The following is a 23178-nucleotide window of genomic DNA, read 5'->3' as shown; positions in this document are numbered from 1 at the left end:
ATCTTTTATGGAGAGGTAGAAAGTGGAGAGCCGGGTGAAGGGGCTTTGCAGATAAAAGGTTTATTTAATTTGAGAGATTAAACAAACAAAAGAGAAGGTTGGCTCCTCCGGAAAAGTTTACAGAAGATAGTGGAAGAATGTGGTCACGCCCTCTGATCTGTTTGGAAGAAGAATGTAGAAGCACAAAACCTCCCTGCAAAGGGACCTCTCTGGGTTTGCCTGGGAAGCAGGGCGTGTGTATGTGGGGGGGAACATGGGAAGGTCTCCGCTAGGTTAGTGGGAACCCGGTGGCTCGCCTACTCTGTCTAAAATGCCTCTGCATTCAGATCCGTGGCTGGCTAAGCCTCAGACGCTTGTCCTCTCTTCAGTGGCACTTGGGCTACTTCTTGTAAACTAAGGCTTGTCTTTTCTGTCCTTGGTGAGGGGAAAAGTCAGCGTAAAAGAATCTCTTCTCCCCTTAGAGAAACTGACGTTGGCAGCTGTTTAGATGAATGGTAAACTTGAGGGAGGAAGGGGGCGTGTCAGGCCTCTGGGATGGGAGAACCTCACACAAGACGCCTCGCTGGTGGTTGTGTCCCCTTAGGCAAGCAGCGGTAGCCGGGCAGTGAGTGGTTCACACACATTGCACCCCCATGCTTCCAGCTCAGCAACAGCTAGCCCTAATCTGGCAGCTGGGGACCCTGGGGGAGGGGGTCAGGGAGCGGGAATCACACCCCGCAGCTGCCTATCTGGAGCCCTGGCAGAATTTAGGAATACGTCTCTGCCTTTCATCAGAGGATTACTGCGAGGATGCCATGCAACCCTCGCTGTGTCTCGGGAGTGCTTCTAGCAGAGAGAGCCAGAGGAGGAAGAGAAGCCAAAGGGAGAGGGCATTCGAGGCCAATCCCAGGTCCAGTGCCCTGGGATGGGGGTCATTACACCGAGGGGCAAAGCCTCGGGGAAGCAGCTGCTTTGATAGCTTGATGGAAATGAGGGTGGGGATGGAAGGAGAGATGGGGTTGGGAAATGGCAGGGATGGGCCCGTTGATACTAAATAAACAGAACTCCAAACCCGATGCCGAGGGTCAAACCCTGGCCAGCTCTGTCATTTCCCCAAAATGGGTCCCCTCTCCATCCAGGAGACCGCCTGTGCTGTCCACTTCCGCCTGGTTTTACCTGGAAGAAAACTTCAGAGGACTATGGAAGTGAAGCCCAAGAGATGAAGCCCTAGGGCCTAGTCTGAGACACAAAACCCACGTTTACAGCTGTGAGTAGGAGCTAGTGATGTTCCTTTTAGCATCTGTCAGTGGTGGACATGGCACTTCTGAATCCTTCAGTCTCACTACTGCTCACGCCTGGGATTTCGCCAGGTCTCTGACAGGTAGGGGAGCAGACTCTGCTTCTCTCCTCCTGCTTTGTTCAAAGCCCACAGCCTCTCATAAGAGCAAGAACTCCTTCTTCCCCTGAAACCGGCTAAACATCATCACCTGATTGACAACCATGGTACTCTGATTATGGGCTTTCTATATGTTTCCTGGCTTCCTTATTATTCTTTTTACTTTTATTGAGAAATGAAAGTATTGGTTAAAAAAAAATAGTCCACCCCCTTAATGACACCGCTTGGTGGGTCTATCCCTCCCCCAACTCTTTACACACACTTTTTCATTTGTTCAAGCTCAAGTTCTAGAAAAGATACATGACGGCACTGTGTCTATAGCCAGGGCTTAAAAAAAAAAAAAAAAAAAAGAAGGAAAGAAAAAAGAAAAGCACACCCAGATTACATTGTTTAGAACAACGGCAAAGTCTTTTTAAACATCACATGACCACACAGCTTATTCATTCTCTCTCTTCCTTGTCCCTTCTCTACACAGCTCTCTTCTTCGCCGTGGCTTGTTTCTCATCACTCCTGACTCATACCCCAGTACACAGTCAAAGTATCCCCACCAAGCAGAAACCACAAGGGGATTTGAATAAAAAGAAAATGTCTCATGGCAAGAAACGAGTAAAAGGCAGAAAACGAAAGGCACTTCAAAATAGAAAAGATCAGGATTATTTAATAAGACCTGGTCTAGAGGCCACTTTTATTGCATTTCCTTGAAGATTTATCTAGTACACACTGGCCTCTTCTGAAGAATAAGATTGCTTCTGTCTCATGATTAATTTACAATGAAAAGAAAAACAACCCACATTAAAGAAAAAAAAAAAATCCCAAAATACAAAACCAAACCATTCTAACAATGCATGTGCCTGTTGTTAATAGTGTTTCACCATTAACTCTGCATATCCTGCTTGTCCAAACCTGATTTCTCTGTTTCTCTCTCTCTCTTTTTTTTTTTTTTGCGTGAAAAGACCTATTTAATCCCCAAGGCATCCACGCTCCCCCCAAGAGAGGGCTGCCGCTGCCAGGGGCGGTCACTAGATGAGATAAAGCCAAGGGTCCTCGCTCCTCTCCCAAATGGAAGGCTTCGCTCAAGTCAAAACACAAGGGAGCGCGCTGAAGTCAGAGGGGCCTCAGCCTGATAGAAGCCTCCTCCCCGGGTTCATCTGGCTGCCAAGTCAGAGTTTCATGTCACACTTGCCCGTGTGATCACAACGGGCCATTCTCCATTCCCATCCTGCTCTCCACTCCTCGGCCGAGTCTCTGCTCCCCATGACTTGGTTCCTCCTTCCAAAGATGCTCGTTATTTCCCAAGACAACAGCCACGGGCCAATCCATGCCACTGTGTACTGCCTTTGCTTAACCCCCAAACCAGCCCGTTGGGAGTGCACTGGAAATTCTTACCTTCAAGTCCCTAAGCCCTGTGTTTATTTTGGCTAAGTGAGCACTGCAGCTCTGAGGATATTTCATTTATATATTTTTTACAAGAGAATATGACTGGCCTGTGAAGCTTCACAGTAAACACAGCCTCCAGGATAGCACATGTGCCCTGGTTTGTTTATTCTCTTACAGAAGCAAAGTGCTTAGCCACCTCACTTGTCCATCATGGACCCAGACGTGCGTGCTCACGCAGCATAGTGTCTGCAGCGGTGGCTGTCAGCCTCTAACCAGCCTTTCCTGCGAGCTTTGAGTCTCAACAATCAGTAAAAGTCACGTGAAACCACATAAGCAGGTCTCACTTTCCCAGCATCAACATTACCTTGGGTCCTGAAGGTTAGAACTTGAATTTCAACTGTAATCCAAGCCGTTCGCTTTTGATCTTAGCCTTCCTTTCAATACTTTAGACTTGCATTAACATAAATCTCACACCCAAAGAGCACCAACACAGGCACATGAAGACTCTTAATACTTTCAAAGGTGCAATGGGGAGAAGGGGTGGGGTCCAGGGAGGCGGGTGGCAGGGTGGGTGGCAGTGAGAAAGAAAGAGAAGATATTCAGTGTAAGTCTGTCATTCCCCATTCCTCCTCCTCATCTACAGACTTAGAGCTGTGGGTGATGAGTGGCAAATTGGACAAGATGATTTGGAGTCAGGGAGCGCACGCAGCTAGGTGGCAAACCAGGAATTCATCTCTTTCTAGGCAGGAGCTGGACAGATTAATGAGGGTGAAGACGACGAGTCTAGACTTCAGATATAAAAATGACTTTCCTTATCTCTGAAATGCTGCCACCTGGGGCGTTAAGGCCAGCCAATACAAACAGGGCACCGTAACCCTCACGATTGTTTGCATAAAATAGGTTCCGTCATTAGGTGAGGGTGAGTGTCTCTGAGTGTGCCCAGGCCAACTCCAGTGAAGCACTTATAGAGGGGCATCTTTTTTCTTTTTAGGACCGAACCTGCAGCACATGGAAGTTCCTGAGCTAGGGGTCCAATCGGAGCAGCAGCTGAGGCCTAGGCCACAGCCATGGCAACACCAGATCCAAGCCGCATCTGTGATCTACGCTGCAGCTTGTGGCAATGCCGGATGCTTGACCCACTGGTGGGGAGGTCAGGGATCGAACCTGCATCCTCACAGACACCATGTCAGGTTCTCAATGTGCTGAGGCACAACAGGAATTCCTAAGGGGCTTCTAAATGCTTAGCCTTGGAACCTGGGTGTCAATGAAGAGGACTGCAAAGAGGGCGAGACGTGGAATCTGCTGCCTTAAGCAGGACAGACATTAGCACCCCCAAGCTTGGTGGTCTTTCTTCTCTCTCGGGACAAGGCAAGCATCCTACATTCCTCTCTCTTTGCTCTGCTCTCTCTTTTACTCTCTTAGGGAGAAATGCCCTTTTCTGTGGCTCAGTCCTGTGTTTCAAGAGCTTTAACTCCAGTCACCAAATGTGCTTCCTTCTTCCTTTTATCAGACACCAGCTCCTGAATTCTGCAGCTTTTCCTCCTTAGGATTATCATTCCTGTGTTTTCCCCCCAACTTTCGTCCCTCACACAACTGCCCGCCAGTGTACCTCCCCGAGGGTTAATTGAGACCGCTGCCTTGCTACCCTGTAACTGGAAAGAAAGCATCTTTGGGCAAAAATAAATCATTGCCACCTCATTTCACTTTTAATTTACTACTGATGTTTTTTTTTGTTGTTCCGTCTCCCCACAGCCTCTCCATTCTCACCACTCATGCATTTTCAGCCTCATTGCTCTCTGTTGGACAATGCGAGGCTGAAAGGTTTATCTGTAACCTATTTGTCTCTATTATAGGTTTCTAAACTTTAATTAAACAAGAGACAGTGAGGATCTCAATCCGCCTTTCCCCGCCTCTACAGGTGTTGTTGGCGCCATCTAGCGGTGAAAAAGGTGGCATCTATTTTCTCTTAAAAGCTTTGTCAACTTTGGAGGTTTATTGCCTCCACGACATTCACATCACTTGGGGGGAAGGAAAAGGCATGCAGAAATTTATTACAAAAAAATTTTTTTTTACCTTTAAAATTCTCACCTGCAAAAGCTGAGATGGGTTCTGGAAAAAGAAACAGAAGAAAACGAGTTAGATAAGGGGAAGAAAGAAGGTGAACACGGGGTATGATGAAGAGGAGTTTCCTCGAGCTTTTTTGTCCTACCCCATGGAAAGGATCCCAGGTTCTCTACAGGCTCTAGACCATGTCCAACACATCATTATCATGGAGGCCAGGTGGGTGGGGAAAAGATTCTCAAAGTTGCTTGGGAACAAAAAGTCCTTTATAGCATAATGGGTCCCTGAAGCATTGTAATCAGTCACTTACCACTGATTACTTTCTCAGAGCCTGGATTACTTTTAGATGCCCGGCCTGCAGAGCTGCCTGAAGGGACTAGGGTGGTCCCAGGTGCTTCTGATATCATCAGCCCCACACACACCCGGGACCCAAGTGCCAAGAAAAGCACTTGGTGAGTTATTACAGTCACTCTGCAGACTGGAAGTCGGTCTCCTTCCTTCTCAGGATTCCCTCTTGCTTTGGGGAATGTCCATGGCTCTGATGGGAGATGGCCCTTGGGGTGAACTAGGTGAAATACATGCATCTCAGGTGGGCTGGCTGCTCAGCACTTCTGCCCAAGGTGACAGTGTCCTTCCCGTGCTGGTCACCTGACATGCAACGTTTAATCCTACAACTTTGGGACCTTAGGCATTAGAGTTATTAGCTTCAAAGCAAGATCGAAACTCTGACACTACATGCCATAGTTTGCCCTGCCATTCATTCATGTAAAAGAACGACTTGGGTAATTGTGTTATCACTCTGATATAACGTATGTACTATTTTTGCTCACCAGCAAAGGCTTCCATTAAATCCATCAAACCTTTCCAGCATGTAATTCTGACTGGCAGTTGCTCTTGTCCTCTAGCATTTTTTTTGCTAAAAGCTGGAGCCTGATGATGGGGTCTTGGCACCCTGAATCTCCATATCCTTAGTGCATGTCTATTTCGGAATGGGAGTGGGGACAGAAGCCCTCCCCTCATCTCACACCTCTCCCGTCCTGAATGCAGCCTAAGACACAGCTGCATTCCCCCCTGGCCTCCTGCACAGACTGGCACTGCCCCACCCACTGGGTAACAGCTGTGTTTGAAAATGATGTGCAGTCTCCTCTCATACATCCCAGCCCTTGGAAGAGCCACGAAGAGGCAGATATTCACGTACCCATACAGTTCTCCAGCGGGACATCGGTGCTTATCCGAATGTCATCAATGGCAATTTCTCCTGAACGTCCTTTTCCGATAACTCCCTCGAACACAATCTAGAAGCCAGAAGAAAAAGAGTCATGGTTAACGGAGCTTGCTGGCCCGAACAGTGCAATGATTTCCAATTTTCTGTTAACTGCAGCTTAAGGTGTGTGTGCATATGTGTGTGTTACTGCACCTGGTACACATCTGTGGACCACATGGCCATGGCGCTTGAAATCTTAATTTAAAAAGAGTTGGTTCAAATTAAAGGCATATTTGAAGGGATTAATATAGATATATATACATATGTATGTGTGTATATACACGTATGAAAGTGATGGATATTGTTGTCCAGTAATTAGGAGGTATTGACTAAAAGGACCACAATCAGAGCATGCTTAAAGGAGAGCTGGAATTTCCGTAGCTGCTGTTGATGTTTTTCCCTCATGAATCTTTCAAATGCCCAATCCAGGCATTTGGAAACTCAGAGGACTTGAGCAGGACGGGGGAAGGGAAGAAATGCAGTAGACAGGTTTGATTCGCTTTCGGGGGTAACGCTGGCTTGTGGCTCCATTATTACAACTAGAAGGGAAGTGTCTTTCCCTCCCCACTAGTTTACTGAGTGCCTCCTATGTGCCAGGCACCAGGACAGTTACAAACGCCCTGCCTGGAGAATCTCACCACCTTTCTGTGAGACAAAAATGCCAACAGGAGAACAGATACTGACTCACAGATGCTGAAAAAACTTGATTTCCAAAGGAGGCAGTTTGGGGGGGTGAGGGGGTGGGGGGATGTGTTGGGGGCGTGGGATGGAAATCCTCTAAAATTGGATTGTGATCATCATTGTACAACTATAAATGTAATAAATCCATTGAGTAATAAAAAAAGATAAAAATAAAAAATAAAAAATGTAAAAAAACAACATGCCAACAGGTGCTGACAATACAGAGCTCTGAACACAGGAGATTGCATTTGAATGGGAAGGCGGGTGGGGGCGGGGAGGAGCTCAGGATGCCTTAGGGGTCCGGGCGAGCGAGCAGGACTGCAGGCTGCACACGGAGCCCCTCTGCTCTGTGGTCTCCAGGCAGCCCTCACTCTCGCCCTCCCCGGGTTCTCTCCGCAAACGAGAGCACACGTCCTCTGGCAAGCTGAGCGAGCAGTTGGCCGCCTCACCAGCCATCTGTTGCTGCTTCTCGTCTGGGGAGGAGCAGGTTAATGCTTTGGCTGGTTCTCAGTCACCTCTTCCACAGCGTGCCTACTCCTACCCAAGTTTCAGCCACAGCTGCGTGTCCCCATCTGTGCCTCGGTCTCTTGCTCTGTGGGGTCAGAGATAATAGAACTCAGCTCCTGGAGCTGGTGGGAGAGAAAACCACTCACTTAGGAGTCGCTCTGGTCTGCTGGCCCCTGAGCACAAACAGCTACCCTCCCCTTTTCGTGTTCACACTCGCTGGGCCAGGGCTAGGAGGCTGCTCCCCTCTCCTCCTCCTGGGAGTCTGAGGGGCTCCACAGGCCTCTTCCCTTGCGTGTGGAGGGTTTGTTTGTGTTTGTTTCCCTGGCTTCTGTGTCCCTTTGTCAGCCTACCTGGTAGCAATCTAAAATAAAATGGAGAGAAGAAACATTTGTTGGAGAAGATTTCAGCAATATAAAAGGCAATAAGAGGAACAAAGAAGCTAGTCTGGGGGTAGAGATAGGCACATTCTGAATAACAAATAAGAGTGTCATTTAGTTGCCATGGTAACGTGAGAAACACAATGAAAACAGCGGCGCTTAACCGCGTTCCCTAATGATGAATGGGCACGGCCCTTTGAAATACTGAAATACAGATCACAACGATCCCCTTGGATCTCCGTATCGTCTCGGGTCGCCACCCCACCTGGTACTCCATGTCGTAGCTGGGCAAGATGATCCGCCCGTGTTCCACTCGCCGCCCTGGTCCTCGCGGATGACCCAGAGGAGCTTGCTCTCCTGGCTGGCCTCGCGCACCACCTGCAGCGCCACCCCGCGGCCGCCCGTGGCTTGGTACTGAAACTCCATGCACACGGGGCTCCTGGGCAGGTGGACGGGCGGGCTGATGAGCCGCGCGTACTGGCCCTCTCTCCGGCCATCACTCTGCAGCCGCAAGAAATTCCGGTCATCTGCGGGGGACACAAACCCAAACAGAGGTTCCTGGTAAATGCCTGGAGACACCAGTTGGCAGTTGTGGCCCATGTGGCCGAAAGCTGGGAGAGTTTGGGTGTCTTTTGTTTATTCATGGACGTGTGTGTCCCACTTTTAAGGCTCCTTCAGAGCCTTGATTCGAACGCTGCATCCGCTTGAAGCCCTTTCTTGAGTATTGCATCAAGTAGGTACCCCCTGCCTATTTCCCTGCTTTGCTGCTTTTGTGCTTTTTACATATGGCAGCCGGTGGGCGTCATTGGCCTTTATGTCTTGACTGGTTTATTTGTGCTTGTCTTTCCCCCCTAGATTTTGAGAGGAAGGCCAGACCCACGTTTTATTCATCCATGGTTTACCCAGAGGGCCAGTGCACTCTCATGAACTGAATAAGAAGGGGATGAAGTGGCTGCTAGACTAGAGGATGATTCTGGCCAGGTGGTTTATGCTTCAAGCCTTTATAATCTTGGCTGGGCGCTGTCCAAATGGAAGACATTTAAAACCTTCTGTCTCCAGCAGTGCTACTAGATGATGCCTGGCCCTAGTAAATGCAACTGGAAGCCCAGCATCGAACTTCGAGCAGAACGAGGAATGGTGGCTGAGGGAATGGTGGCTGAGGAGGGGTGATTCAGGCGGCCTGTTCCTCACTCCCGCTTCCCTGCATTGGCCTTTCTTAGAGAGCCAGGCAAACGCAGCCCCAGTGAGAGAGGTGCTGTCATCATCACTAACAAAGGCTATGGGTTTAGCAGAGAACATACACATACTGGGAAATTAAGCTTTCACCCAGACAAATGTTGTTTGAAGAACATATCTTTCGGCTGATTAGATTTTATTTATTTATTTCTGATTTTTTTTTTTTTAAGGGCCGCACCCATGGCACATGGAGGTCCCCAGGCTAGGGGTCCAATCAGAGTTGTAGCTACCAGCCTATGCCACAGCCACAGCAAATGCCAGATCTGAGCTGTGTCTGCAACCTACAACACAGCCATGCCGGATCCTTAACCCACTGAGCGAGGCCAGGGATCAAACCCGCAACCTCATGGTTCCTAGTGGGATTCGTTTCCCCTGCGCCATGATGGGAACTCCTGATTAGCTTTTACATACATCAGTACTCTGTGGGAGACCGAGTTCCTATTCCTGCTGGCAGGCCCCATGCCTTGTAGACATAGGTGTGGGGACTTGTACCAGCAAATCCAGCTCAGGGAGGAGCATGGCGGCCACTTGCCCAGAGAATAAGATGGCCTTTGAGGAGAAAACCTCACTGCCTCCTTTTGGCCCTGAAACATCTTCTGTTGAACACTTCTGCAAGACGGCGGGGGCACTTCTGCGCCACCTCCACAGCACATCAGGCACCTCAAGATCATGTTAATCTGAGACTCTGTACAGCGTTTTCTTCCTCCCCAGGGACTGTGGTGAACATACTGGGCCTGCCAGGGAAGGAGAGGCGAGGACTCCAGAGCCCAGAATCAACAGGGTGCACCTGGACCACTGGTTTGCTGTTGTTATTCCTGCTGATGTCATCTTTCTAGTGAGAGCGGAGTCTGTGACAGTCTTCCCATCAATGGCCCAGGAGGAGCTCCTTCCTCCCCTCCTCCTGACCCCCTCTTTTCCTCTTCCCCGTCTCCCTGAAGCCCATTCGGGTTAGATTCTCCAGGACTATTGCTCTAGAAGCTACCTGCCCCTGGAGTCAAATTAGACCAGTTTAGGGATTCTAGTTTGTGTCTCCTTAACCATCCAGAAGCACATTGGTCTAACCCCCCACAACATGGGACCTCTTCAAGGCCAAAGTCAGCACAGATCAGCAGGCAGCTGTCTACAGCAGGGAATTTTAATGATGGTGATCTGCTGAGGGAGGAGACACTGGTGCCACAACCAGATACTCAAAGATCTTCCACACCTCTGCTCTCCTATCAGATCTCATTACTACCGCTATTAATGATAATAATTGTAAGTCATATTTGCATAATGCTGTACAGGTTACAAAGCATGTTGATATGCACTCATAATTTAATCATTGCTATATGCTTATGAGCTAGATCTTATTAATTTTTGCACAGGATGCAGAAACGGAGGCTCAGAAAGGTTCAAGTGGCTTGTCCAAGGTGGAGTGACTAGAGAGCAGCAGGGCTGGCCTTGACTTCGGGTTTCCCCACCTTCACACAGTAGGCCCCTCACCACAGCTGTGCCCCCAGTTCTTCGTCCCAAGTCCTTGCAATCAATCACACTCTATTCAAAGCAAAACGGCTTCTCTACTGGGCGTTGTTCCCCTTTCTCCTCTCACCGGTAATTCTCCACCATCCCCACCCCATCACCCCCACCTCCACCTACCCCATTTCCTCAGTGGGTTCTTCTCCTAACCATGCTGGCCCATTTCTTCTTTTATTTTTTTGTCTTTTTAGGGCTGCACCTGCAGCATATGGAGGTTCCCAGGCCAGGGGTCGAATCAGAGCTGTGGCTACCGGCCTACGCCACAGCCACAGCAACGTGGGATCCGAGAGCCATGTCTGCAACCTACACCACAGCTCACAGCAAGGCCAGGTCTTAAATCCACTGAACCGGGCCAGGGATTGAACCCACAACCTCATGGTTACTAGTTGGGTTCGTTAACCACTGAGCCACGATGGGAACTCCTAACCATGCTGGCATATTTCAACATTAATTCACTTCTCAACACCTCGAGCATTCACCTGCTGTACCACTGATTTTACCTTGTTTTTGAAAAGACTTGAGGCCCTTGTGCATGCGTTTCAGCAGGTAACCACCTGCTGCCTCGTTCTGTAACTTAACTTGTTCAGTGTGTCTTTCTTATTGCCCCCGTTAGACCCTAACGACCTGGTCTTACACATAGAAGGGTTAATGCTCTTTCTGCCCCTTGACAGTGACAGATATACGCCACTACTCAAGGAAATTTTGTTCCCGTGAATGAATGACACACACATGTATAAAGGGATGCGATGAGGCTGTCTGTTGGAAGCAAGATCAGAGGGGAAGTCGGCTAGCCTCTGGTAATCCCTCAGGTTCACATAATCTCTTCACAGTTCCTGCCCATTCTCCTGAGCCAAGGCCCTTTTCAGAGGCCCTTTTTTTTTTTCCCAGACTTTTCTTAAGAAACATCGATACTGAAATGTGAATATGTATAAATACAAATGCACAATAACTTTGGCAAAGGGACTATACCTACAACCAAACAGGGTGACCCATAGAAGCATCGAGTCCACTGAACCGCCCGTGAGAAGCCCCCCCAAAGCTCCCGCGCCCCAGTCATTTCCAAGCTTTGACTGTTTCCACCTCACACACAGAGGAAACCAGATTTCGGAGACATTATTCAGCCTTCTTCCTTCACAGTTTCACAAATAAGACCCAGTGGCTGCCTGAAAATTGCTTGGCAGAAATACTGTCACTTGTGTGAATTTACATTCTTAAGCAGCAGGGGAATCATAGCATAATGGTTAGAATTTAGTAAGTAAAATGTGTGTGGAGGTGCAAAGAGCCCAGCCGGCTGGATTTTATCCGGGTCTGTCTTATTTACCCGTCCTGTTGCTGAAACTTCAGGCATGCTTAGGCCAAAGGTTTCACAGACGGCCTCCCCCCCAGGGGCTTGAGTGGACCCCCCCCCCTTTTCCCCCCACTTTCCTCTCTGCTCTCCTCTCTCTCTCACAATAAGATGATAATCGCTGTGCATGATTTAAAGGACCCCTGGAAGACCAGGGAGTTAATGCTGGTGGCGTGCTAAGCACGAGCAGCTGAAGGATCATAATTCAGTGCTGACATCTGAGCTAATCCACTAGTTTGCAGAATCTCAAGACAAGCAGGCCTCCGAATTTCACTTAGCTAAATCATTTGTGCCCCACTTGTCTGTTAAGTGCTATGAGCTCGAGGGAAGAAAGATGATATGTAAATTTAAGGAATTAGCCGTAGACATCAGTCAGAGGGACGCTGAGCTGCAAAATGTCCCTGCCTGTCACTGAGAAAGGACTGATTAGAAGCAGGACATCATGAAGGAATGGCATTGGCCAGGAAAAGCCCAGGGAGAGGGAGAGGAAGAGCGGGGGCATGAGAACTGACGTCCACGGAGCACCTCGAGGTGCTGGCGCTCACACCAGGGGCTTTGGTGCCTTATGTAGTCTTCCCTGTGAACTAAGTATTACGTTCTCTGCTTTTACCACAAAGAAAAAGGAGGCTCTGAGAGCTGAAGTCACAGATGCCCAGAGAATGATGCGAGTGGGATCCGTGGCTTGAATAAAATCGCCAAAGCCTCGCTTCTTTCTGGGCTAGAATCCTAATGCTCGCTCATCTCTTAAAGCCTCAGTCTTCCCATCTGCAAAATGGGTAGAATAACAGTCATACCGATAGGGTTGTAAGGAGGGGTAAATGGAAAGAGCCCTGTAAAGTGCTTCACATGGGAACAGGGACACACAGAAGAAGCTCCGTAAAAGCTATGACCTGTATTTCTACTACAATTACTAAACACACTGCCTCCAGTGCTTGCTTTTTTGTTTTTTGTTTTTTGTTTTTTTTTTTTAAGAAAAAAAAGTCAAAAGAGCACCAATAACCCAGAAGACCAATCTAAGACTCAAAGGAAGTAACGTTTGGCTCAAGGATGGTAAAGATGTTCTCTGAAATGAGATGGTTCCCAAATCCATCCTAACTCCAGAAACCAGCCAGCCCCAAGTTGTACACCAGCACGGTTTTACCATATCTTTTGGGTCAATCTACAGTAGATGAAATAAAATAATACATACTTTTTTTTTTTTGGTCTTTTTTAGGGCCTCACCCATGGCATACGGAGGTTCCCAGGCTAGGGGTCCAATTGGAACTATAGCCGCTGGCCTATGCCACAGCCACAGCAACACCAGATCCGAGCTGTATCTGCGACCTACACCACAGTTCACGGCAACGCCGGATCCTTAACCCACTGAGCGAGGCCAGGAATTGAACCCGCAACCTCATGGTTCCCAATCAGATTCATTTCTGCTGCGCCACGACGGGAACTCCAAATAATACATATTCTGGAATAAGAGTAGGACCTCAAAAGATCATCGAGATGGGGCCAGCCCTGCTGCCCTGAGGAACCACGCTGAACACATCCCCAGAATAGCCGTTCACCCTTTGCTTTAAATTCTCCAGAAAAGGAGCTTCCAGAAACCAAGTAAGTCAGCAATGTATTTTCTGGGTCACAGCCCTAACTGTCCAAAATTTCTTAAATTCAGTTTTCAGCTTTCCTGCTGTCCCCCTCCTCTTCCTGATGGAGCGCAGCCAATCTTTGTCCTCTGACTTAGAAACATTTTCACTCATGAAGAATTAAGACCCTGGTCTTTGCTTCCTCAGGAAACACAACCCTTGTCTCTGTGAATGTCCACTTTTCAGGCCTTTGGTTATGGCCACTGACCCGCCTTCACACCAAGTGCTTCAGTTCTTTTAAGACATGGTCCCCCCAACTGTGCTGTGAGAGAAGCACTGTGCTATCCATGACATTTGTTCTTCTGGAATATTCTAACGTATGGCTCACCACTGCCAAACACAGGGGAAGTTTTACGCCAACAGTGGCTGTTGATTACTTGATAGAGCAAAGGGTCGACATGGCACGGGCAGGCTGCTTTACTGGACTGCTTAGACTTTAGGGGAAAAGCCCTCTGGATTGTTAGGAGGTCCCCCCGAATGGCAACTGACTGACTAAGAACCAGCCCTGGAGGCTGTCCTGTTCTTGTTGCCCATGGCAGTACTGTCAGCAAGGGAGAGCTTCCAACAACAACAGCAGCAAAAACAAGGCAGAGGAAATACATTTAGTCACAGAAAGAGAAGGAAGAAAATACATCCCAGAGATACGATCCCTTTCCTGCTGGACCTGCCCTACTTGGGAGGCACTTTGCTGAGACCCTGACTCAAAACATCTGTTGTTGCCCAGGACACAGGGAAAGCAAATCGCAAGGGAATGAACAACAGGAGTTGAAAAGGGCAGAGAGGAAGTGCAGAGGACAAGGTCATTTGGGCGTCTTAACCGGCTGCTGTCTCTAGAAAGGGTCTCCTGACATTTCACCTGGCGATTTACAACCACATCTGGCTTCAGCTGCCTGAGTGTCGGGGGATCACGTGACCTGCTTCTGGCCCAACAGCAATGGAATCAGTTGTGCCGACACCTCAACCAAACCCTGCGATAAATCACCAATCTGATCCCCTGGCTATCGCGAAGCCAAACACACCATCTGTCCAACACACACATCTCCTGGCTAACACCTTGCCCTCCTACTAGAACAGCCATCTGAAAGAATATTTAGTGCTGCAGGAGACCAAGTCTCTTTGTATAGGTCATGCTTAAAACATGAGTCAGCCCCTCGGCTGGCCTCCCAAGGTCAGCCTATCTCTGCGAAGGTCCTTAAATTAACAACTGGTTAAAGGAAACATTGACTTTGGATGAACCTAGCAGGATGTTCTCAAGGTTTACAATTGACCATTTTGTGGCCATTTGGGATTTCAGGTCTGGGCTTTGCAGGAGTCTACCTAGAGCTGTTTTAGGGGTACGTCAGCTTTCATGGCGGTTTGCAGTGGAGTCAGTCTTGTTATCCCTCTGCCCCTTCACTATCAAGCTACACACTCCACCAGTTATGACTTTGAGAAAAAAAATGAATAATGGCTTCTCCTCTCTGCTGCTGTCTTTCTACAAAGCCAGAGAGGTTTTCCTTCCTCCTTTCCTTCAAAAAGGGCCTCTATGCTTTCTTCTTCCAGCTGAAGTTATTCGGAATACTGGCTTTCTTTTAGCCAAGCTGTTCCTGGTCTTTAATTATCTAGCATGGTCTAAGCCTGGGAAGTTCCCATCTGCATTCGTTGTGGTTGTGCCCCGGCCAAGCCACAGCAACCTCTTTCTGAAGGCAGTTCAAGCTAATGCTAACCAGTGTCTGGGGCGTCTGCCACCATCAGTCCCATCTATGAGGAAGGTCTTTTGAGAACAGAGAATTTCCTCTTAATTCACAGAACCATTGTGAACTCACCACCCCAACTCAAGTGCATTGTAAGCAAGTTGAGTCATCAATTATTTTCTTTCATTTCTTTGTGACCATCTATACACCATGCCCACCCGCACTTGATCCTCTTGTGTGTATGTCCCCCAGGGAATCACAGCTCTGGTCCTCCACTCGTGGGGTTTAGTCAGTGGCCCGATCTTCATGCACATAGCCCTTGAAGAAGTCAGCAGGCCTACCACTTACATCTGAATGCAACAGCCGCCAGTTGTAAAATTTGGCTATTTCAGAACATTGTAGTCTTGACTTACTCTCACTCGGACCTGCTTTTGAATCCAGAGTAAAGGTTCTGGTTTCTCAATCCAACATACACATACATGCTAGTCAGCCAAAGCTCTGGCCTTTGATAAAGGCATACCATTCCAAATAGCCTTGGCCTGTTTTCTTTGTATCACTTCCATGACTGGAAGTTGTTGAAGTAATACCGTAATCATACTTCATGAGGACAAGAAATATACCAAAAAACACCTATTTAGGGGCGACTCTACACTTGCAGATTCTGAAACTGACCTGGCATCATGCCCTCTGTCTCTAGGCTGTCTCATTCTTGATGATGATGATCATAATGGTAACGATTATTGATATTACTTAGTATTTATTCTTTTTGATGGACTGAAATAGCTCCTGGACTGTCTAATGCTATGTAACTTGCCTACTTTCCTATGGCTGCTCACTAAGGTGGAATGACACAGTGACAACACTACCAGCCACTGAACACACTCACCAAGGGATCAGAGAGAAGGCACATCCATCCCCCTAATTATCTGCCTTTAGGTTTACACCCAACCAAGGAGCAACAGCATCAGTAAGGGCCCTGGAAGTTACTCTTAAGTTCATGCCAAAAGGTGCTCCAGCTGGGCTGACCAAGACAGCATCCTGTGACGGTGGCGCCTTCTCTATCTGCGCCGTCCCACACAGAGTGGGTACTGTGTCCTTGGCACATGGCTGGTGTGCTAGAGGAACTGACATTTTATCTGCATTTAATTTTATTTATTTATTTATTTGCTTTTTAGGGCTGCACCCATGGCATATGGAAGTTCCCAGGCTAGGCGTCGAATCAGAGCTGTTGCTTCCGGCCTACACCACAGCCACAGCAATGTGGGATCCAAGCCGTGTCTGTGACCTACACCACGGCTCACGGCAACGCCGGATCCTTAACCCACTCAGTGAGGCTAGGGATTGAACCCACATCCCCATGGATACTTGTCAGATTTGTTACCCCCTGAGCCACAAGGGGAACTCCTATCTATATTAAATTTTAATTCATTAAAATTAAAATAGCCACTTATGGCTCGCAGCTACCGTACTAAAACAGGGCAGCTCTAGACACACAGGCTCACCATAGCATCTCAAGGAGGTTTTGCCTTGTTTCTTAAAGACCTCAGTCTGATCTTCCTCAAATTCTGTTTCTGTGCAATGCACTTGAGAATATCCATAGGAGGTACAGGGGCTTTCACTAGGGAAGACATTTCCTGTGTCATTGTCATTACAGAGCAAAGGCAAAGTACCTTCTCGGAGGTCATAGTACTGGCCCCACCCCCAACCACCAGGGGTCAGTGAATTCGGCACAGGGTCCCCAGGGGCTGGTATGAACACACTCCAAGCCTCTAAGCCACAAGCAAAAAGCTAAAAAAAGAAATTCCGAGTGTCTTGAAAGACTATCTTGAAAAACAAAAACAGTGGAATAAACCAGTGGGTGTCTTGTTCAGCCTTAAGCAACCATTACCACCAGCCCAAAGAACAGAACTAATTGCTTACTTAAAAGGAAAAGAAAAAAACAAAACACGAGAAAAGAACTAAATCAGAAAACATCTCAGGAATGCAAGTAGTTTCCCACAGACACTTCTAATCAAATAGCCTGTGTATGAAATTTCAACATGGCTATTTCCTTTCTTCTTTCCTCCCTTCTCCCTCCACACTTGAGGGAGACACCTCCTTTCTTAAGGGTAATTATGTCTGTTTATCTATCTAATAAGGGGATAAACACAGGGCACACGTCTCGTAAAGAGCAGAGATGGTCTCCTCTTTGCGGAGTGGTGAAGTGTGGGTGACACAGCGGCTTTCAGGTTTGACTTGGAAGGTCCTGAGACTCTGAACCCATTAGCATTTGCCCTGCCCCTAGCCAAGCACAGCTGTTTCCTTTCTCCCAACTGCTCCCCTCAGGGCCCCCATTTTTTTTTTTTTTTGAGGAAGAAAGGACCACCCTGAACAGAAAGGGCTTTCTGTCCCCTCCTGCTTAAAGCCCAGGATCATATTTTGTAAGGAGAAGGAACATGGGAAATATCATGAATGATCTTTGAAACCATCAGAGGATGGACGGAAGGGCTCTGAGAACAATATTATGATTTTGTTTTCTGGAGGCAGCGTCTAAGTGCCACTTTCCCAAACTTCAGGGCTTCCTCTGGAAGGGGAAAATAATTATTTTCTTTCTGGATGTCTTAAGGGAGAAACACCATTAGATCTAGCCGTTCCTCCTGGCCCCGATTTTCTTTCTGTCCCCAGTCAGCCAGCCAGCCAGCCAGCCAGCCAGCCAAAGGTTGGACCTCTGCCCGTCCTGTGAGATTGCTCTGAAAAGCGCTCCCAAACCGCAGGGTGTAATGAATCAAGGAGAATGAGGGCAAGGATGAGGGTTCCCAGCCAGTAGCCGGGGGCCACGACGGGGCATCAGGTGAGGGTGAGGGCTGGGCGAGGAGGGGGCAGGGGGACGTGTCAAAGGAGAGTAACTTAAGCTCTCCCCAAAGTGTCACTTGCTAATTGGTAGCCTTGGAGCCTGGACAGGGCTGACCTCAGGCATTCTTAGAGAAAATCTGCTCAGAAGAGTGTAAGAGAGGAGGCCGAATTTTTAGAAAGGTGCTGAGGATGGATGCTGAATAAGGAGCAGTAAACCCTCTCTTGCTCTATCATTTACATCTCTTTGCCCAAAGCGCCTTTGCCGAACTTCCCCCTTACATGCACTATGCACACGCAAGTGTGAGCACACACCACACGCAGAAACCACAAACACACTCAAACACAAACATGCGGACATACCCAAACACATACACATAGATTCGCACGCAAACGCAGACACAAACACACACAGATTCACACATGCATGTAAACCAAACACATGAGTATACGTATTTATAAACACGCATCTACACATAAAATCACAACATATGCCCATATGCAAACCCACAAATACCTTGAGAGAGAAACACAAACACACACACACAACTCACAACACACACATATAAATGCTATGCAAACACACACACACGCACATACCCCACAAACCTTCTTTATGTTCAGATCAAAAGTGGGGGTTGGGAAAACAAGCAATTAATTGGGCCAAGTCTCAAAGGAGAGGAAATGAAATGAAAAAATCCAGGCTGGGTTATAAAAATAAGTATTTTTTTTTTCCAACGTGCAGGAGGCTCATTATATTAATTAAACATTATTGCAGTGAACGAGGAGGGGGAGGGTGATTAAGGCTGGGATGAGGGTAAGTGTTCTCTCCTGTTGCCCGAGGCCGTGGTGATCTTCAGATATTAATCTCTCTGAGCACTCAAATGCTGAAGAGATAAACACTTGAAATATGAAAATGTTTTTCTCTAGAGCAGACGCTGTGACCCTCCGGGAAAGTGAACGCAGGCTGTGTCAGGAGGCGGCCCGCAGAGCTCTCCCAGCGTCTGTCCCACTGCCATCCCCTGGGGACAGGGGACATGGCCAGTCTTTGGGGTGAGGGGCAGCAGAGCAGCTCTGGGGGACTCTCCAGAAGGGGAGGTCCCTCCCTCCTTTCATTCTCTAGTCAGGCAACATATGATCATCTGATTTCCAGAATTAACCCCTTTCCTCTCAAACGCTTATGGGAGCCTAAGATCCAGGAACACTGAAAGCTAATGTGTGGTATGCTGGAGCGAGATGGGCCTGAGGGAGCCCCTTGTGAGCTTTTCTGGGATTTTGCAAGGCAGCTGTTAAATGGGAGCATTATTTAAAATGAAATGATATAGGAGTTCCCGTCGTGGCTCAGTGATTAACGAATCCGACTAGGAACTATGAGGTTGTGGGTTCGGTCCCTGGCCTTGCTCAGTGGGTTAAGGACCCGGCGTTGCCATGAGCTGTGGTGTAGGTTGCAGACGCGGCTGGGATCCCGAGTTGCTGTGGCTCTGGCGTAGGCCAGCGGCTACAGCTCCGATTAGATCCCTAGCCTGGGAACCTCCATATGCCACGGGAGCAGCTCGAGAAAAGGCAAAAAGACAAAAAAAAAGAAAAAGAAAAAGAAAAAGAAATGATATAAAGTTATAATGAAATGAATTATATTAAAAGTGAAAGAAATTCCTCCAATGCAACAACACTCCCTAATTATTTTAATATGTTTTACCAGCATTTATATCTATTGTAAGGGCAGGATGGAAAGAAGCCCTCCGAGGCTGTGTTACGGCACTTCTGGACTCCACCTCCGATGATGTCACGTTGGTTGCTCCCATCCAACCACAGTGGCAGGGTTTACACTGGGGGGAGCGGCAGACATTACAAAGCAGATACATATATCTTTTAAAACCTGGAGAGCTGGTTGTTAAACATTTACCAGAACACCACTGTAAACGCGTGTGATGACGGAGAGAGGGGACAACTCTTGTTTCTACCTGTTTAGAAGGGCTAAAGGCAACCCCTCTCTATCAAGAGTGCCAGGAGAAGCTCTGAAAAATGGCTCTCTGAACACAGAAGGGTGACATCACAGGATTTCAAGGACCGGCAATGACATTATTCGAGAGGCCAAGGCCAGGCAGCCCTGCTAGACACCCATGGGTGTGGTGGCATTTTAGGACTTTGACTTGGTTGGGGACAGAAGTGGGGATACCTTTCAGAAGCACAGTCAGACGCAGGGCCAGGCGTTTCCCAACGTGCCCTTTTAGGAACGACACCCACTTGGAGCCGACAAGAGGCTCTGTGATGGTGGTAGCAGTGCTGGCCAGGGGAACAAAGGGACATTGACTCGTCCCCTCTCCTAGGACCTCCCAATGGCTCTTTCTTTCTTCTCCTTTTATCTTGGCCCCTCTCGCTCCCTCCCCGCTTCCAGGCTGCACGGTAATCACAAGAGAGGGCTCCGAACCACCAACCAGCTCTTCTGTCGGGTGACGTCGTGAGCAAAGGCTGGTGGTTTGCGGGCAAAGAGCAGAGGACTGTTCTGTGGTGAGCAGTTACGAAGCTTGTCAGGGGCTGCGGAAAACGCGGCACAGGCTGGCCTTAACCCTCTCAGCTCTTCACTGGCGGCTGGCTTACCTGGAAAAGTCCTGTCGCTGGGGCTGGAGCTGCTGGTCCAGGTGCTCCTGAGCCACTTGGCATGGTCATACATCCAACCACAGGGCTCCTCGGGGAAATCGAAGTTGCAGTTGAATCCTGAAGGGAGTTGCAAATCTTTGTCTGAAAGGGGGGGAAAAAAACCCCTGAGTCCAAACAAGGCAAATGAAATGCGTTCAGAGAACAGCCACCATAGGTGCTATTTAAAAGGGTGGCAAGGCCTAAGGGGAGAGCAGAGGAAGAAATGGCTTCCTTTGCTTATTCGCTGAACTCATCTCGGGGCTTGCTGGCTTTCGGGTCAGCCTTTGGTCTCATCCTTCCCAGGCATGAAAGTCACGTCTGCCAGTGGTTCCCATAGTAAGCAATTATAAATGAGGCCACCAAATGGCTTCAGGCTCTCATCAGCCGCTTCTCTCCACCTTGGAGAGCTGACAAATGCGAAAATCGCTGTCCCCAAATGCCAGTGAAGAATGTCTCCCCAGTGCCTCAGTGGCAGGCGGGATCCTGCCAACCCGGCTCTCAGAAGTGATGGGCGACCCACTGGCATCCGGAGGGGCCGATATTCGAAACGGGAGAGGTGCTGGCCAGGGAGGGGATGGTGACCTCAGAAACAAAGGAGGCTGTTTGCCCCCCTCACCTCCTTCCGACAGGTCTCTTGTTGCAGAAGACCAGTCAGCTTGCCATCCTGCTGGGGAGGCCCTGCCAGGTGGATGATTTGGCGTGAGGGGGGCCAGGCCAGCCCGCTGACCAGCTCAGCACTGATGTGGGGGGGGGGGGGACAAGAATTTCATCTGGCCCTGGGTGCCTGAAGGCCAGGATTCCAGGGCCAGCAGAGGATGGACATCTAAGAGGAGACCACACAATGGCTTGTTCCCATCCACACAATGGCTTGTCCCCCTCTGCTCTGCTATCGGCCTTCAGGCAAATCAATGAACCCACAGAGTTTCCTTGGAGGTTCCACTCAACTCTAAAAATCCAGTCTGAGCTGGTGCCAAACATGTGATTACGTGGGGGTGGGAGTGGAGGTGGGGGAAGGAGAGGAAATGGGAACCCGGATTTGGACTCTTGCCGGCCGAGGCTGCGGAGACAGCGGAAAAGCGTTGGCTAACGCTGGTAGCAGGGAGGAAGTGGGGTCTTTGGCCTTTTCGCTTCCCTTCTCAGGGTTCCCAGAGAGGCATTTCCGTGGGGAAGGCCTAGTGTGCAGGTTAGGAAGTCTAAGGGAACCAGAGACGGGTGGAAAGCCAGTTGCTCACACCCTGGGGACAAGGAGGGCTCACCTCTGGGGGGGAAGGGCTCGGCTGGCCTCAGGGGCTCTGTCTGTGCCTCCCCTGCCCAAGAGAGAATAGTTGCTATTTGCCCACCCTTGGCCAAAGTCATCTTGAGTCGAGAAGAAAACACATGGAATCTATTACAGAAACATCAACCTGTGGCTTGGAAAAGTCAGCCCGGAGACCTCACCATCCCTTCTCCCAACAATTTCTAAATTTCTATTTTTCCGTTCGAAAATATGGAGTAATTCAATATACCATAATTCCTCTCTGATGTTTATGTGCGTACACTATCTCAGAAACCCAATTTCACAAAGAGATCTTTTTGCAAAAAAAAAAAAGAGAAGGGAGGAACCACCAAAGAAACCTCAAATGAAACAAACCACTCTAAATGGGAAAATTACGTTAAACTTCTGAAAGTTTGCAGCAGAACCCTTCCATTTTCCTCAGGGTTGCCATTTAGATCCAACACCCTTCTTCTGCCCTCTACACAGCTAACCCTGCTATTCTGACACTGTATATTAACTCCCCATGCCTTTGCCTGTTGGCTCTCCAACTCTTTTAAACATGTCTTGGAAGATCCTCCAAGACATTTTCTCCTCTTCATAAAACAAAACCAAGTGCATTAAAATGTCAGAATTCTGCATTCAGCTATCCCTGATCGAGAGGGTCCCCCCGCAAGCCCCCCCCCGCCCACACAATACACAAAAGCACATTCCTAAAAGCATATGCATTAAATTATCATTTTGCAGTCACACAACTTCAGCATTTATTTTTGGCTCTCCTCCCGTCCTTCTTTGCAGCCATTTTTGGGAGCCGTCCACTCGATCGGCACAGCTCCTCACACCGGCGAGGGGTGTGGGTTCCTGGATTGCACCGTCTACCTCTGGACTCGGTGCTCTGCCTTGAAGCCTCCATCCCTTCCCCAGCCTCTCCGCCAATCTTCCCTCGTTTGGTTTAGCGAACATTTAATAATGATCCGTAATGTACTGTAAATTGAGGCCGTCAAGCATTCAGTTCTAGCCAAAAATGCCAGGTGTTCCAAAATTTGTGGTTTGTCAGGAATGTCCTCATACTCTGTGACCTTAGCGGGAAGATAGGATGTCCTTTTGGGCTCTGCCAAGTATGGTTTTTTTTTCTCTAGCTCTGATATGCTTAGAAGTTAAAATGACAGATTCCCATGTGACATAATGGGAAGTGAGGAGCACCTGAGTTTCCGCACTTCTGCCTTTGTCACTGACCTGCACTCGCCTCGTGGAGGAGGGGCTGCATTATCTCAGAGTCATAACTGTCAGGGGTGGTGAAACACACAGGGCAACGCACTTACGTCATCGTGGCTAACTGCTGAGTTGACCTGACCATGCTGCTCCGCTGACCTAGTCACCCAGGTGACAGCCAGCCCTTCCCTTGACTGTACCGTGGCGAC

At 48.6% G+C, this 23178-nt stretch overlaps 1 protein-coding gene across 1 annotated transcript in view; it reads right to left on the bottom strand.

Moving 5' to 3' along the window:
* NRP2 (neuropilin 2) overlaps window positions 1-23178 on the bottom strand; it is a 119278-nt gene that overhangs the window by 27681 nt on the left and 68419 nt on the right. Inside the window, 5 exon segments of the mRNA XM_047773305.1 lie at window positions 4841-4861; window positions 6012-6108; window positions 7908-7951; window positions 7954-8169; window positions 20467-20607. Coding sequence (XP_047629261.1) covers window positions 4841-4861; window positions 6012-6108; window positions 7908-7951; window positions 7954-8169; window positions 20467-20607 — 519 coding nt within the window.

Source organism: Phacochoerus africanus, chromosome 3, assembly GCF_016906955.1.
Source record: "Phacochoerus africanus isolate WHEZ1 chromosome 3, ROS_Pafr_v1, whole genome shotgun sequence".
NCBI classification, from domain to species: Eukaryota; Metazoa; Chordata; class Mammalia; order Artiodactyla; family Suidae; genus Phacochoerus; species Phacochoerus africanus.
The sequence above is the reverse complement of the archived record's forward strand: the minus strand, read 5'-3'. Positions and strand labels throughout refer to the sequence as shown.